At 35.2% G+C, this 15,334-nt stretch overlaps 1 protein-coding gene across 3 annotated transcripts in view; it reads right to left on the minus strand.

The window, feature by feature from the left end:
- NDUFAF2 (NADH:ubiquinone oxidoreductase complex assembly factor 2) overlaps window positions 1–15,334 on the minus strand; it is a 156,756-nt gene that overhangs the window by 35,325 nt on the left and 106,097 nt on the right. For all 3 annotated transcript variants that reach the window (XM_053913398.2, XM_024578412.4, XM_053913393.1), the window contains one exon: window positions 9,031–9,071. In XM_053913398.2, coding sequence (XP_053769373.1) covers window positions 9,031–9,071 — 41 coding nt within the window. The remainder of the gene's footprint in view (window positions 1–9,030; window positions 9,072–15,334) is intronic.

Genomic DNA, 15,334 nt, shown 5'->3' on the forward strand with positions numbered 1-15,334 from the left:
TATTTACACAATGGAATTCTATGCAGCAGAAAGAAAGAAGGAGCTTATACCCTTTGCAACAGCATGGATGGTACTGGAGAGCATTATGCTAAGTGAAATAAGCCAGAGGGTGAGGGAGAAATACCATATGATCTCACCTCTAACTGGAACATAATCAACAGAAGAAAAAAGCAAACAAAATATAACCAGAGACATTGAAGTTAAGAACAATCTAACAATAACCAGAGGGGAGTGGGGAGGGGACAGTGAGGAGAGGGAATTACAGGAACTACTATAAAGGACACATGGACAAAATCAAGGGGGAGGGTGAAGGTTGGGGAGGGAGGTGGGTTTGACTGGGATGGGGTGGAGGGATGGGGAGAAAAGGCATACAACTGTAATTGAATAACAATAAAAATTTTAAAAAAAGAAATAAAACACTACAGATATGACCAAAGCACTACAGACGCAACCAGTAAAAACTCTGTGACCTCTCCCTCTCCCATTCTCCTTCCCCAGAGGTAATAACCATTCTAAATTTGTTTTTCATTTTCATCTATGTTTTCATACTTTCGCTACATCTTTATATATCCATAAACAATAGCAGCAGTGGTTTTCTAAAATTTTTTGCACACATCGCCTAAAACTTTTGAAAACTATACATCTTGGACATTTGACATTTAAATAATGGCAAAGGTGTATTTTACAGTTTATTGCATATTGAATGCATGCTTTAAATATGTTTTGTTAAAGCTCTGGAGCTCCAGTTTAGCTTGTTCAATTTATGGAATATATAACCATATAACTTAATTGGCAAAGCCAGTCCTCATTGTCAAACCCAATCAGCCAAATCTGACTTATCCTGTCAGAAAAAGTCTAACTTAATATTTAGAATCAAATTAATGTGTTATTATGTATACCCACAGCAACTTTCTCACTTGTGAGTTTTAATTTTAATATAGATAAATGGACAGCTAGCTAGCTAGCAAGAGAAACTGTAAGATATGGAACCTTGCATGAGTTTGTTGCCTGGATGAAAGAATGTGTTGCCCCTTCAATAATTTTTATTGAAGCTTTCTCTGCTTTGCTGTCAAGGGACTCTCCCTCAGGAGAGATTCACTCTCCAATAGTCTCTTTGTTTTGGTTCCCTGGAGATTTTTAAATCCCAAGGCATTGCACCATAGTAAGATTTAATATAGACAAGGGGTAAGGTTTTCTTTTGAAAAGTGGGAGACAGATGATTATAAAGTAAGTCAGAAAGGAGAACTGGCAAACCAGAAGGGAGTTCTCATGCAGATCATTTTTAGGAAAGAGTACATATGAAAAGAGAGAATATGGAAATTAATTCTTTAAAGCTATCCATATCTGTATGTCCCTTAGAGATTCTTTATGTACCCAGTGGTACAGGTATCCAAATTTAAAAATCACTCATCAGTAGCAGGGGTGAGCAAACAGGGATCTCCTTGTCACCTGTTTGGTATATAGAGTTCCACTGGACATTCATTTCCTTACTATCGACAATTGCTTTGACACTACAATGACAGAGTTAAGTAGTTGCAACAAAAACTTTGTCTCACAATACTGGAAATATTTATTACTATTGGAAGCCTTAAAGAAAAACTTTCTTACCCATCATCTACATAATTGTGTATACGCTTTTTAAAAGTCTTTTATTTACATCAAAGTTATATACTCACAAAGTTTGTAGGGCCAGATTGTTTTAAAATTCTTTTTATGAAAAAGTAATACTTCCCTCTCCCCAGGAGAAGCTACTTTATATTGTTCTGGCTAATTTTTATAGTTATAGTACAGTCAAACCAGGGAGTCACAAAAGTGCTTCACAGCTATAAAGCTGACCGACCTATCCATAATATATAAATAATATTCTTATAATATTCTTTATTTTTCAGTTTTAAATATTGTATATTAACTTCTCATTATTAAAAATTAAGGCTTTTCCATCATTCTTGTGAACTAATACTCTCAATATAGTTGCAAATCCATGTTCAATATTTATATTATGAATATACACTGTCAATAAGGGGGTTATCCAGTAGACTAAGATTATTTTCCCTTTGCAAGCCAAGTTTTTTTTGGGGGGATAGTTAATAAATTCTGTTTATTTTCCATGTACTTGTCTATAATTCAACCTCACCTGACATGTGCAGTATGTATGTGTTCATTTAATTCCTCTGTTCTCAGAATGGTATATCTTCCCTCAAAACTGTCTGGAAAGCAGACTATACTGTTTTCTCTTTCCCATGAATACAAGTTCCAGCTTTCAACTGAGTTGAGAAAGTTGCCTAGTTTTCAGACTTTCACAAAGGAAATTTCTTTTTCTTCAGGAGATTTAACATTGATATAATGCTGTTCTTTAATATATGGTTAATATTCAAACGTCACCAACTACCCCAATACTGTCCTTTATAGCTAAGTCCCCCCCAATCCAGGATGAAGTGCGACATTTAATTGCCATGTTTACCGGTCTGTCTTTGTTGTTTATGACACTGAAATGACCGGTCTGGTGGTCTGGTGTTTCATGAAATGTGTCCCAATTTAGGTTTTCTGGTTGTTCTTCATGACTAGTGTGTACAGGTGTGTATTTTAAGAAGTACTACATGAATGATGTCTTATTCTCAGTACATCACACAAGGAGGTATACAGGATGTCAAATCTGTCTTACTTAGTGTAACTTTCAACAACCTGGTTAAGGTGGTATCCTCTAGATTCGCCCACTATAAAGGTACCTTTTCACCCACTATAATTAGTAAGTACTTTGCAGGGACCTACCTTGATACCATGTAAGTATCCTGTTCTCCAACGAAATCTGACCCCATGGTTTTAGTCTCCACTAATAATTTTTCCCTGAATCAATGAGAGTTGAAAAATGGTGATTTTTCCTAATTATTTCTTCTACATTTATTGGTTAGCATCTAATTGCTTCCTCAACAGATTTTCAGCCAGGGTATGTTTTTAGCACAAGCCTCAACTCCACTTTCAACTCCACTGCCAATTACTAAGCATTCTGGGGTTTTATGGTTTAAACTGGGTTGCTTCTGGGGTTTCTCCTCTGACAGATTAGCAGTCATTCTTCTCACCTTTGCTAAATCTGTTACTACTCATTCATCTGCTTTCTAGCTTCCAAAACATTGTTGCTGTTTTGCCTATTCAATTTTCCTTGACCTTGTAGGTTTATGCTTTTAAAAATAAATACCTTTACTGCCATTTTCATTAGGCTTGAAGAGAAAGCAAACTCATATGTTTAACTAACTTTACTTGAAAGTCCATTATTCTTTCCCTACTTTCAAACTTCATATACATGGCATTTTATTGCATGGCATCTTACTCAACTTGCACTTGTTTTTTTTTGGTCAAAATAATGTTTCTAAGATTTATCCACATTGATACATGCAGCTCTAGTTCATTTACGTTATAACCCAGTGCATGAACATGCCACAATTTTCTTACCCATTTCCACTGTATTCCCCAAAGTGATAATTGAGAAGTTTGGGGTAGAGATCTATTTTTTCACGAACATATACACTCCATCTTTGCAATTTAAATTAATAGGAACATAGGATTATATACGCAAAATGTTGATTTTAAGACATTTCAATTCTGTAGCTTATAAAAGGAACATAATAATACTTGGTAGAGAGAACTCAATCAATGTCAGTTACTTGAAGACAATAGTGAATTGGGCCTCAAGAATTCAGAAATAAGATCCCTCTGAATGTTAAACTGCAAGATCAAGACATTATAGTCCAGAGCAGAGAATGAAAAGAGTAAAACAAAGAAAGGCTGGAGGGCCAGAAACCTTGGACCATAATATAACTATTGTAATATCAAAATACATAATATCTCAATCAGAATAAGGAAGCAAAGAAAAAAGAATCAAAAAGGCAAATGCAGGCAATCCATAAAAACACTGTCCATGGAAGCAAAGCCTTACCAGCAGGTGACAATGTTTTCTATTCCAAAACATAAGGTTATTTGTAGGATAAAGATGGCTATTGGAATTGTGGCCAAATTTACTTAAATATTTCCATTCTTATACATCAGACTATCCCTATTTCGGGATGAATACAACAGGGAAATTTAGGCCTGATGTGATAAAACATTTATTTTACTAAATCCTCTTATCCTAATACCATATTCACCAGGTAACCTACTGTTTCTTTTTCCTGTGCCAATTTAATTTCTTTTTTTAAAAAAGATTTTATTTACTTATTTTTAGAGAGAGAGGAAGAGAAGGAGAGAGAGAAGGAGAGAAACATCAATCCATTGCCTCTTGCACATGTCCCAACCAGGGATTGAACCTACAACCCAGGCATGCACCCTGACCAGGAATAGAATTAGTGACCTTTAGCTTTGCAGGAAGACATCCAACCAACTGAAATTCTGGCAACTATTTCAAACTCACATATGTTTTAGTCACTGTGAAATCATTTAAGAGTCAAACTGCCTTATATATGGACAAAAATGAGTCTTCAGAGCCTCAAGTGCAGATATGAGAATAAGTAATCAAGGTAGGTGACTCTGTCTAGCTGCCTCAGCCTTTCCTTAGCCTATACCATAACCATCTCCAACTCCATTCTCTACTGGTTTCTAGAATTTTCTTTCTCTTTCATGGCAAGTATGTATTAAAAATGAAGTAGGGGAGCTCTATTGTTGTAGCTTCCTACTATTGTCTATAAACCTATCGCTAAGCCACCGATCCACTTTTTCAAACAGAAAAGTTTATTCTGCTTCCTACAGTTTTGTCAGTATGAAAGGAGAAACAACATTTGAAAATATTTGCTATACGTAGCTTCTAGTGGAATAGAGTCAGGACTAGGAAAAATTTACCTCATTCATTTTGTGAAATGTTTATTCAACTTGTACTACACTGATGAATTTCTATGAAAAATGTATAGGCAATGCTCAACTTTGAACTATGTTCAGTTTTACAGAAGAAAACATCAAAGATTTAAAGGGCCTTTTAAAATGGAATTAAGCATGAGCAGAGCAGAAGTATCCCAACTAATAGGAGTGGGAGAAGACATAAAACTTGAGAAACAGCAATGAGTTCCTTGATGACTAGGGCAGGTATAACAAGTGTAAAAGAGGAAAGCTAGAAAATTGGGCTGGGCACAAATCAGGAGGCTTTGCATGGTATGCCAAGGAATTAGCCATGCTTCCCAAGAAGGGTGCCAAAAAATGTGTCCCTTCAGCCTTTAAGGTAACCAGGAGAGAAATTCTTGGGTCACAGGGTAGGTGTGTGTTTGATTTTATAACAAACTGCCAGGTTTTGAACATAGTTGTATCATTTTCACACCAGCCACTATTGTATGAAAGTTATGGTTACTCTAGTTATGTTTATGTTGATCTTTTAAATTGTAGCCATTTTTGTGGGTGTGTAGTAGTATCTCGTGGCTTACTGATGATTAGTGATGTTGAGTACCTCCTCATATGCTTAGTGGCCATTCTTGTATCTTATAAAGTGTCTGTTTAAGATTTTCACTCATTGTCTTTTCACTCATTGTCTATTGTTGTCTTTTTTTTAATCATTGAGTTGAACTGTTCTTTATATAGTCTGGTTACAAGTCCTTTGTCAGATATAGTTACTATGATTATTTTCTCTCAGCCAGTTGCTGCCTAATGTTCTCTTTTGAGGAGCATTAATTGTTAACTTTCACTAAATTCAATTTATCAATATTTTTCTTTTATAGTTTTTCCTGTCTCCTGTCTATCCCAAAGTTGTGAAGATATTCCATAATATATTTTTTCTAGAAGCATTATAGTTTTAGCTTTTATGTTCAATTCATCTTGAATTAGTACTTGGGTAAGATGTAAGGTAGGAATCAAGGTTCACATTTTCCCACACGGATATTAAGTTATTCTAGTGCCAAATGATGAAAAGACTTTCTGTTCCTAATTGTGTTCCTTTGGTGCTATTGTCAAAAACCATTAGCTACATATGGTCTGTTTCTGGACTTTCCATTCTTTTCCATTTATTTATTTAAATGTCCTTAGGCCAGTACCACACTGTCTTGATTACTATAGTCTTAAAGCCAGACTATGTAAGTCCTCTAATTTTGTCTTCTTTTTCATAATTGCTTTCAGCAATTGTAGGCCCTTTGCATTTTCATATACATCTTAGAATCTGCATGTTGATTTCTACCAAAACAAGTCTGATGGGATTTTATTTGGATTTTTATTTGATTGACTCTATAGATCAATGGTTCACAAAGTGTGGCTCTGGACCTGGAACATCAGTATCACCAAGAAACATGTTATAAATACAAATATTCAGAAAGTACCCCAGATCTATTGGATCAAAAACTCTGGGGATAGGGCCCTGCAATGTTTTAATAAGCCTTCCCAGTGACTCTGGTGCATGATGAAAGTATAAGAATTACTGCTGTGGATCAATTTGGGAGAATTAATATCTTAGCAATACTGAATATTCCAATCCATGAATATAGTATTTCTGCTCACTAATGTAGGTCCTTTTTCATTTCTCCCACAGATGTTCTTTAGTTTTAAGTATATATGTCTTGCATATAATTTGTTTAAGTTATATCAGGGTATTTTATGTTTTTGATACAATTGTAAATGGCATTCTAATCACTATAGGCTAACTTTTAGCTATAGTATATAGGTGATGTGGCCAGAAGGCTATTTGGGGGTAGGAGTTTAGTGAGATATTTGAAAAAACATAAGAGTTCAAATGATTGGTAACATCTTGAAAAGTAATTAGTTTTAACAGGTATCCAAGAATAGGAGTTTGTTTCCAATGAACTGATATTGGGATGAAGCATAAGCAACTACAAAGATCACAAAAAACGGGATAATCAGACATCATCCTCTCCTATATAGTATTGCCAAACATTCTTTACTGTTCTTGACAAAAAGATTAAACATAAGTATATAGCATCTAGATCCAGCTGCCAATTTGGGAGAGAGACTGAGTAATGTGGAGAACATAAAACCAGTTAAATTGAGACTATGGCAAACTCTACAGGTCAAATGGACTAGAGTATTCAACAAATAAATTTATAAGGAAATAAAAGGATGGAGGAGGAACATATAGATTGAAAAAGATTTAAAACATATGAAGTCTTTAAAAAATAGACAAGTCTAAACTATAATATAGATTTAAGTGATAAAATTATTTTAAAATGTGAGGAAATAATTATAAAATTCAGGCTGCTTTTGTGAGGATAGTGAAGGCTGTACTGAGATGGGGCATGTGATTCTGGGATAGCTGGCAAAGTTTTATTTCCTCACCTGGGTGGAATTCACCTTATAAAGTAACCTATTAAGCTATACATTTAATTCTTGTGGTTTTCTGTAAACCTGTCTTATTTTACATTAAATAGGTTTCCCCCCATTAATATGACATTTCTAGAATCTGTAATTAAAGCGTTTACACAGGTTTTAGTGGTAGAATTGTGTTTGGTGAAGATAAGAACTAAGGTGTGGCTATGAAAGCAGGTGTTGCCTTGAGGTAGAGATGCTGGTGTGGATGAAGGCAAAGAACTGAACAGCTAAGACTGGGAAGACACTGAAGGGAGAAGTGTGAGAATCTGGTTCTAATCTCTGTATCTGTGTGGAAGAGTGGCCTGGAGACTGGCAAAGATGAAAGTGACAAACAAGTAGAAAGAAATAGACTTGAATTGTAAAAGTACTACACTCCACTGGGCCCAAAAAATGGAAGAATATTTTGGAAGGGACTGGGGGAGGGGAGGGACAGTTGAACCCACTTTCCTTCTGTGGGTTGTGGGAAAATGAGCACTATTCACCTCAAGGAAAGAAGAAATCTTCCAGACACAGGCAGATTTCAGTGTAGGCTATGTGGTAGAGAAAGTTCCTAGGATAATATTAAAGGCGAAGGGTAATTTGCTAACAAAGAAACAGAAATTCCTGAAACACAATGGAAAGGGTCAGGAGGGAGGGAAAGGGTGTGTGTGTGTGTGTGTGTGTGTGTGTGTGTGTGTGTGTGTGTGTGTTGGGGAGGGTACAGGAAAGCTTGAAGAATAATGTGATTAATAGCACATTAGAAAAGAGGCCAGAGAGAGCTCCTTTTTCGATATTCAAGAATATAAGCACGGCCCTGACTGGTCTGGCTCAGAGGGCTGGGCGTTGTCCAGCAAACCAAAAGGGTCTCAGTTCATTCCTCGTCAGAGCAGAGCACGTGCCTGGGGTTTTAGGGCAGGTCCCTTGTTGGGGGCATGTGAGAGGCAGCCAATCAATGTTTCTCTTGTGCATTGATGTTTCTCTCTCTCTTTCTCTATTGTGTCCCCTCTCTCTAAAAATAAATAAAATCTTTAAAAATTAAAAAAAAAATGAGTATCATTGATGGAATGACAGTCTCACTCAGATGCTGGGATTACCTAAAATTTACAAGAGTGGTGCTTTAGGACTGATCATTGCAGTAGCCTCCAACTAATAATCACTTTTGTATATCAATGTTTCCACAGAAGACGGCTTTCATGGTTCTATAGGACAAACAACGCCTCTTGCTCGGAGTTCTATAGGAGTAATGCCTTTGCTCTCATGACCAAGAGAAGGTGAATTACAAGGGCTCCTTGAACTATCCTACCTATGTAAATCACTGGTGATACTTCTAAGTCTTGAATCACATTGACTTTTTTCTCTTTTATTCCAAGGTTCACTGATATTAGAAAGAAGGGTATGAGGAAAGTAAAACAGGGCCAAGGTGAAAGCAGCATACACAGCTAGAGACAGGCTTAGAGATGTGCTCACTCAAACTTTGGCCAGATGAACATTGATGTGGCCAGTATAGGAGGAATAGAGCAAGTAAAGAAGGTATGCCAATTTATGGGTGATTATGAGTTCTTCCCTGGAATACCCCACCTCTTAACAAGTGGGTTCTGAGTTTTGGAGGTCATTTATGTTGTCATACAGGTTTGTAGTAGTGAGTGAATAGGGGAGAGAAAAGAGCAGGGAAGTGCTAAATAGCAGAAAAAAGGGAGTAAGTAGTATACTAGTGAACACACCATTATAAACACATGCTATTTGAGTATTTTCCTTGTGCATTCTTACCTCCATAGTAGGTGGAGTTTTTCTTGTTCTTCTCATCCAAGCTAGAAAAAAAAAATTAAATGTAAGTTTTCTATAATTTGCACAAAAATTTTATTCATTCATGCATAACATAAATATTTATTGAGCAACTGTTATGTACTGTTTTAGGCACTGGAGATACAACAGGGAATCAAACACGAATTCCCTCCCTCCTGTAGCGTATGTGCTAGTGAAGGGAGTACAGAAAAGAAAACCCAAACATAAGATGTCAGAAGGTAATTTGTGTCACGAAAAAATGTAACAGTTTGGGAGGATAAAAGAGGACATTTTCATATCTGAAATCATATGTCATATAATCATCTAAATTCAAGTTAATGTATATATGGCATATGTGCCAATCACAGTACAATAAACTTCAAGGCAATATCAAAACTACATTATCCTGAAAGCTTTAGTTACTTATTGCTCAATTTATAAAGGAAGGAACATAGAAAGTTTTAATTTAAAAGATTTCTCTTCTGACCTGCTCTGGCAAGCAGCCTAACTCTTATGGTTGGCATCATCAGGTCTTAACTCTAGCACCTGGGAGATGAGCTGCAGAGTAGAAAAAGCCCATATTTCTTAAGTGTCTAGTGGGCACCAAGCACTGCTGTAGATGCTTTATAGCAATAGGAAGGAAGGGGGGCTGCCTCTATGGAAGTGTATAAAAATCACTGATAGTTGAAAGAAGGGTCTGAGAAGAACATAAAGAACAATGTAATTAATAGTGCATTAGATGGCCACTAAAAGCAAACTTTGAAAGCCTTACAAATACTAATTAATTTCTTCCAGAGGAGATTGCTGTGGATTAAATTTTGAGAGAATAGTAGGTGAGAAGGAGGGATAACTTTCAACTGGTTATATACCTTCCTCGAAAAACCATTAACATGAAGAAGGAGACATTTCAAAGTGAAATATTTAAGAATTTAAAACAAAAAAGATAATGGAAGTATATAAACCTCTAAGACTTATTTTTTGCTTCATTCTCTCAACAGCATTTATTTACTGCCTACTATATACAGTAGTCACAAATGTATGTTCTCTGAATGACGCTAAGGAGAATCCCACATCTATCCTGCCTGGCTCCTGAAGTACTTGCAGGTTGAAAGAGATGTCATAATCATAAGGAAGTGGAATGCAAGGTGGAAGGTATTTTCAAGTGGAAGTACCGATAAAATGCTATGGAAATGCAAAGGCGGAATGAATATCCCAACCCCCACCCACAACTGGGAATTCACATCTCAGTTTGAATGAAAGATAAAAAAACTCCTCTATGAGAAGGCTTACATGTTTTATTGTAATTGCTTGTTTTATGTTATGCACACTTTGTCGGGCCATAAAATCGATGAGACCCTGTGCCTTGTCTGCTTTCTTCATGACTGTATTTCAAGGTGGGTGGCAGATGATAAATGCATCAATAAATGTTTGTTGAATGAAAAAAACAGTACATTAGAAAAGAGGCAAGTGAGGGCTAGTTTTTAGGTGTCGAAGAATGTAAGCACCATGGATGGAATGACTTGATCTCATTGTTTCTGATGGGAGCTTGTTTGAGATGCTGGGATCTGAAAGTGTTTAGGAGAGTAAAGGCAGGTTTTCTAGGTTCAAATCCCAGCTTCATTATTTACTAGCTGTGCTACCTGGGGCAGTTCATTTAATTTTCTAGGCGTCAGAGTTCCCATGTGTAAAATATAAATTATAATAGTATATGTATTTTAGTGTTGTTATTAAGTTACATCAAATAATATATATAAATTCTGAGCAAAGAGTTGGGCGTACAGTAAGCATGGAAGTTTAAGTTGTTACTATTATCATAATTATTCAATAACCTATATTTTTTACAACAAACTCAAAAAAAGCAAAGATCAATAATATCTGTTTGGCCTATGAAGATACATAGAAAACTGTGAGAAAACATACTGTAGGGAATATAGTCTTAGAACTATATTCTTTGGAATAGATTCTATATTCTTTGGGGAATTTCCCCAAATTTATACCTAAGTAGTAATGGTGGGATTTGAATCCAGATCTGACCCTGCCTCTGGCTCCAAAAACCACCCATGGTCTACTAACTAAGCAGTCTCTTGAACTTTACTCAACAAAGAACACTAAACTAGGAAGAGAAATAGGTGTAATTACATTTAAGAACATAAGAATTATTGACCTCATTTTACAGACTGGGAACTGAGTTCAGAAAGATAAAGTAACTTGCCTAAACTCACATAACTAATGAGTAACAGGCTGGGAAACAAACTTGGCTGAACTGACTCTAAAAATCTGAACTCTGGGTTCACTTCCTCTTCTGACCACCTACTTCCACCAGCCAGCCTTCTGTGATACAAGTAATAACACCAGGACCTATCCTCATGACAAGTCCAGTGCTGAATGGTTGTTGGGGAAGAAATAGCAACATTCAACTGTGGACCTGGGATTAGTTATTTCTCCCTGCTCTGTTTTCTTTTCCACTAATCCCATGTACCTATTTTTAATACAGCCCCAGTGTTTTGCCTTCTCTACTCCTGTTTCTGAACTTCTAACCCTGTTATTCTTTTCTACGTTGTCTTTATTAATAGCTTCTGATTTGGTCCATTTCTAGCCATAAGTAGTACAGGTTTTATATCCTTGTTAGGCTGTCAAAGGCAGGATGCATCTGTAGGAGATTTATTTTTCTACCACCTAAATGCCTTGAAAGAGGTATTTAATACAGCTGTTGAATGAATACTTCAATTATAAAATAATTCCATTATAAAATATTTGTTTTAATAGGATTTTGACCTGTATTAGAAAATCCAGGTTTGTAACAGCAAGATTCCTCTGTGCAATCAAGGAAAGAAGTGGTTTATGGAATTTTTCAATTACCTCTTTGTGGTTAAAATAAAATTTACTTATCTATATAGGTATTTTTTCTATAAAAGGGGCTTCTTTTAAAATAATTCAGCATGAGTCATGTAACTTGAAAAGGTTTAAGCAGTAAATCTCCAGTTTTATTCTAGATTAAAAACTTAATTAAGAAAAATCAACTGGTAGGGCAGGGGTTGCAGACTATAGCCTGCAAGCCAAAATCAGCTAATGAAGAACAGTATTTCATGACATTAGAAAATCATATAGAATTCAAACTTCAGTGTCCATAAAAAAAGTTTTATGGGAACACAGCCACACTTATTGAAACAGCAATTTGTCTTATTGATCAGTCTATAAACAGCATTTTCAGTATTTTTTAAGATTAAAAAAACAAAAATACTTCGGTAGAATCCAAATAACTTTTTAAAATCCCAAGGTAGATTAATAGGTTGGGGGAACTCTGATATGTGTTTTGTAAAGCTTACTGGTTTGGGATAAGTTTATAAAATTCATTCATAGATGTAAGAATGTAATATAATTCAGATAATGTATTAAGTGCCACTTAGACTATTCATTTTCATGGGACACTATTCTCCAAGAAATGGTGTAAGAGCTTCCTTTAGCTTTGTTTTAAATGGCTGAAGGAAAAAAGATCTTTAATCTGGATAAATGCAATTGGTAACATATATTTGTGTATTTATATCTACAATAACCAGATACTTGAAATGTCTTCATGAGATGATGGTTGATGCCCATTCTTTGTTATACATCTCATAAAGGTTTACAACTGGAAATTTTCTATGTGACTACTTTTTATATAACATCCCTAGTTTCCCATTCACTGCATACAACAAAGAAATGTCCTGCTGAAGGTTGGCCAGATGTAGGAGGAGGAAGGAATAAAAATAAACATTAATATCAAATCATTACATTTCTTTCTTTTAATCTCAGAATAATATGGAACTGAACCTCTATCCAATTATAAATTATATAATGATGTTGCCTTTGCTAATTGTATCTGTATGGTAGATTCTGTATCAGTCTTCATTATAATGTAACCATTGTTTGAATAGAATTTATCAAGATAACTGGACAGTTTACGCCTTAAGATCCTAGTGTTCCTTTTTCAATGTTCATTCGCACTCTCATCAGTGTGCGTAAGATTTTCATTGAGCTTTAATACTCTTGTTGGAACATAACACACTATAATAAGCATAAAAGTGAGCATGCAGATTAAAGCTCCCATTAATAACTAAAAGAGACTAGAAGAAGCAGACAGGAAAATACTTTATGAAGCATACACTCCACAAATCTCCACAGGCACTGAAACTAGCTAATATACTTTTAGAAGCATTGTCAACAGAGGTTAAGGTAAATGAGACATTTATTACCAGATTCAGTAAGGTAACCATTCAGAACTAAAATTGTAGAAAGATTATCAATAGTCTGAACCAAAAGATATTATATAAGAAATATGTGTTTACTTCACTCAAGGAAAAGACATCATAATAAAGCCTCATCTTTACAAAAAAAAAAAATCTTTGTTAGTTGTGAGTGTTGACACAACATAAAGAACTATAAAAATCCACATTTTTCAATTATGAAAATTTGTCAAATATTATGAAATGAGTCATTTTCTGATTACTGACTCTTAAGCATACCTTAAGGATATTAATAGATTTATTTGGCACATTTAAGTTACAAATTTGTGATGCTCATTGCTGTTACTGTTCTTTTTTAAATCAACTTTGAGATATAATTTATATACAATACAGTGAAATCATTTTAAGTATGCAATTCCATGAATTATGACCATGTGTACAACCTTATGACCAGCACCATGATCAGTATAAACAGTACTTCCATCACTGCCAGAAGTTCCCTAGTGTTTGTATGCAAACACCCACCTTAACCTACTCATAGCCCCCAATGAGTGATATACTTTCTGTCACTATTGACTAGTTTTCCCTTATCTACCATTTCTCCTAAGTGGAATCTTACAGTACGTATACTCTTTTGCATCTAGCTAATTTTACTCAACATATTGTTCTTAAGGTTGTTCATGTTATTATCTGTAAAGAATAGACTCCTAAGGTAGCCTCCACAATCCCTACCTCTTAGTGTACAAGCCTTTGTGTGATCTCTTCCCCTTGAGTAAAGGCAGAACCTGTGACTTACTTCTAAGTATGAAAATATGGCAAAGGTGATGAGATGTATGTGATTACCATATTTTTCAGACTATAAGATGCAGCGGACCATAAGACACACCTAGGTTTTAGAGGAGGAAAACAGGAAACAAAACCCCACTCCACCACCACCCACCCCCTCCCAGCAAGCCAGGTAAGCTACATTCGGACTGTAAGACGCACCCCCATTTTCCTCCCAAATTTGGGGGGGGGCAGTGCGTCTTGTAGTCCAAAATACAGTAAATGATTGATTACTTGCATCAATAGTGCAAAATTATTAGTCTTAGATTAAACTCTGCTCCAGTCTACCTGACAAATCTTAAAAGCCAGCCCTGATAGGATCAAACTATTTCCAAGAAACTTAACTGTGTCTTAGAACAAAGTTCAACAATATGTACAGGGATACAAAAATATTCAGTATCCAAATAGGCAAAAATTCAAAAGGTTTGATATCCAATCATAAATTGCTATGGAAACAAAGAAGCAGGAAACGCTTCCTATATTGAGAAGAAAAGAATCAACTAACCCAAACTACTAACTGAAATCAGACACAGGTAGTAGAATTAGCAGACAAGAATATTAAAAGTTAAAATTGCACTCCATAAGTTCAAAAAGCTAGAGGAAAGATTAAAATGTTAAGTACAGACCTGGAAGATATAAAACAGACACATATCAAAATTGTAGAGATGAAACTACAGTGTCTAACATGAAAAATACTCAAGATGGATTAATAGAAATTTTATACTTAAAAAAAAAAAGATTAGAGGACTTTAAGATACAGCAAGAGAAACTACGCAAAATGACACCCAAGGAGAAAAAAGTCTCCATAAATGAATGGAGCCTCTACGAGCTGTGGGACAATTCCAAGCAGACTAAAACTGTAAATGTACCCAAAATAGAGCACAGAAAATAACAGAAAAAAATATGAAGAAATTATGGTAAAATTTTTCTAGATTTGATGTAAACTATAAATACACAGGTCTAAGAAGCTCAAGAAGCTATAAGCACAAGATACACCATCATGGTACATCATAGTCAAATTGCTCAAAGCCACTTAAAAATGAAAAAACTTTAAAACAGTCAAAGAAGAAATACATTATTACACACAGAGGGATAAAGATAACCACAGCAACAGAATTTCTCAACAGAAACTGTGTAAAGTAGAACATTTTTAAACTCCTGAAAGACAAAAAAATCAACCTAGACTACTATACCAAGAAAAATCTCTTTAAAAATAAATTTCAGGCATACAAAAGCTGAAA

Source organism: Desmodus rotundus, chromosome 1 (assembly GCF_022682495.2).
Source record: "Desmodus rotundus isolate HL8 chromosome 1, HLdesRot8A.1, whole genome shotgun sequence".
NCBI classification, from domain to species: domain Eukaryota; kingdom Metazoa; phylum Chordata; class Mammalia; order Chiroptera; family Phyllostomidae; genus Desmodus; species Desmodus rotundus.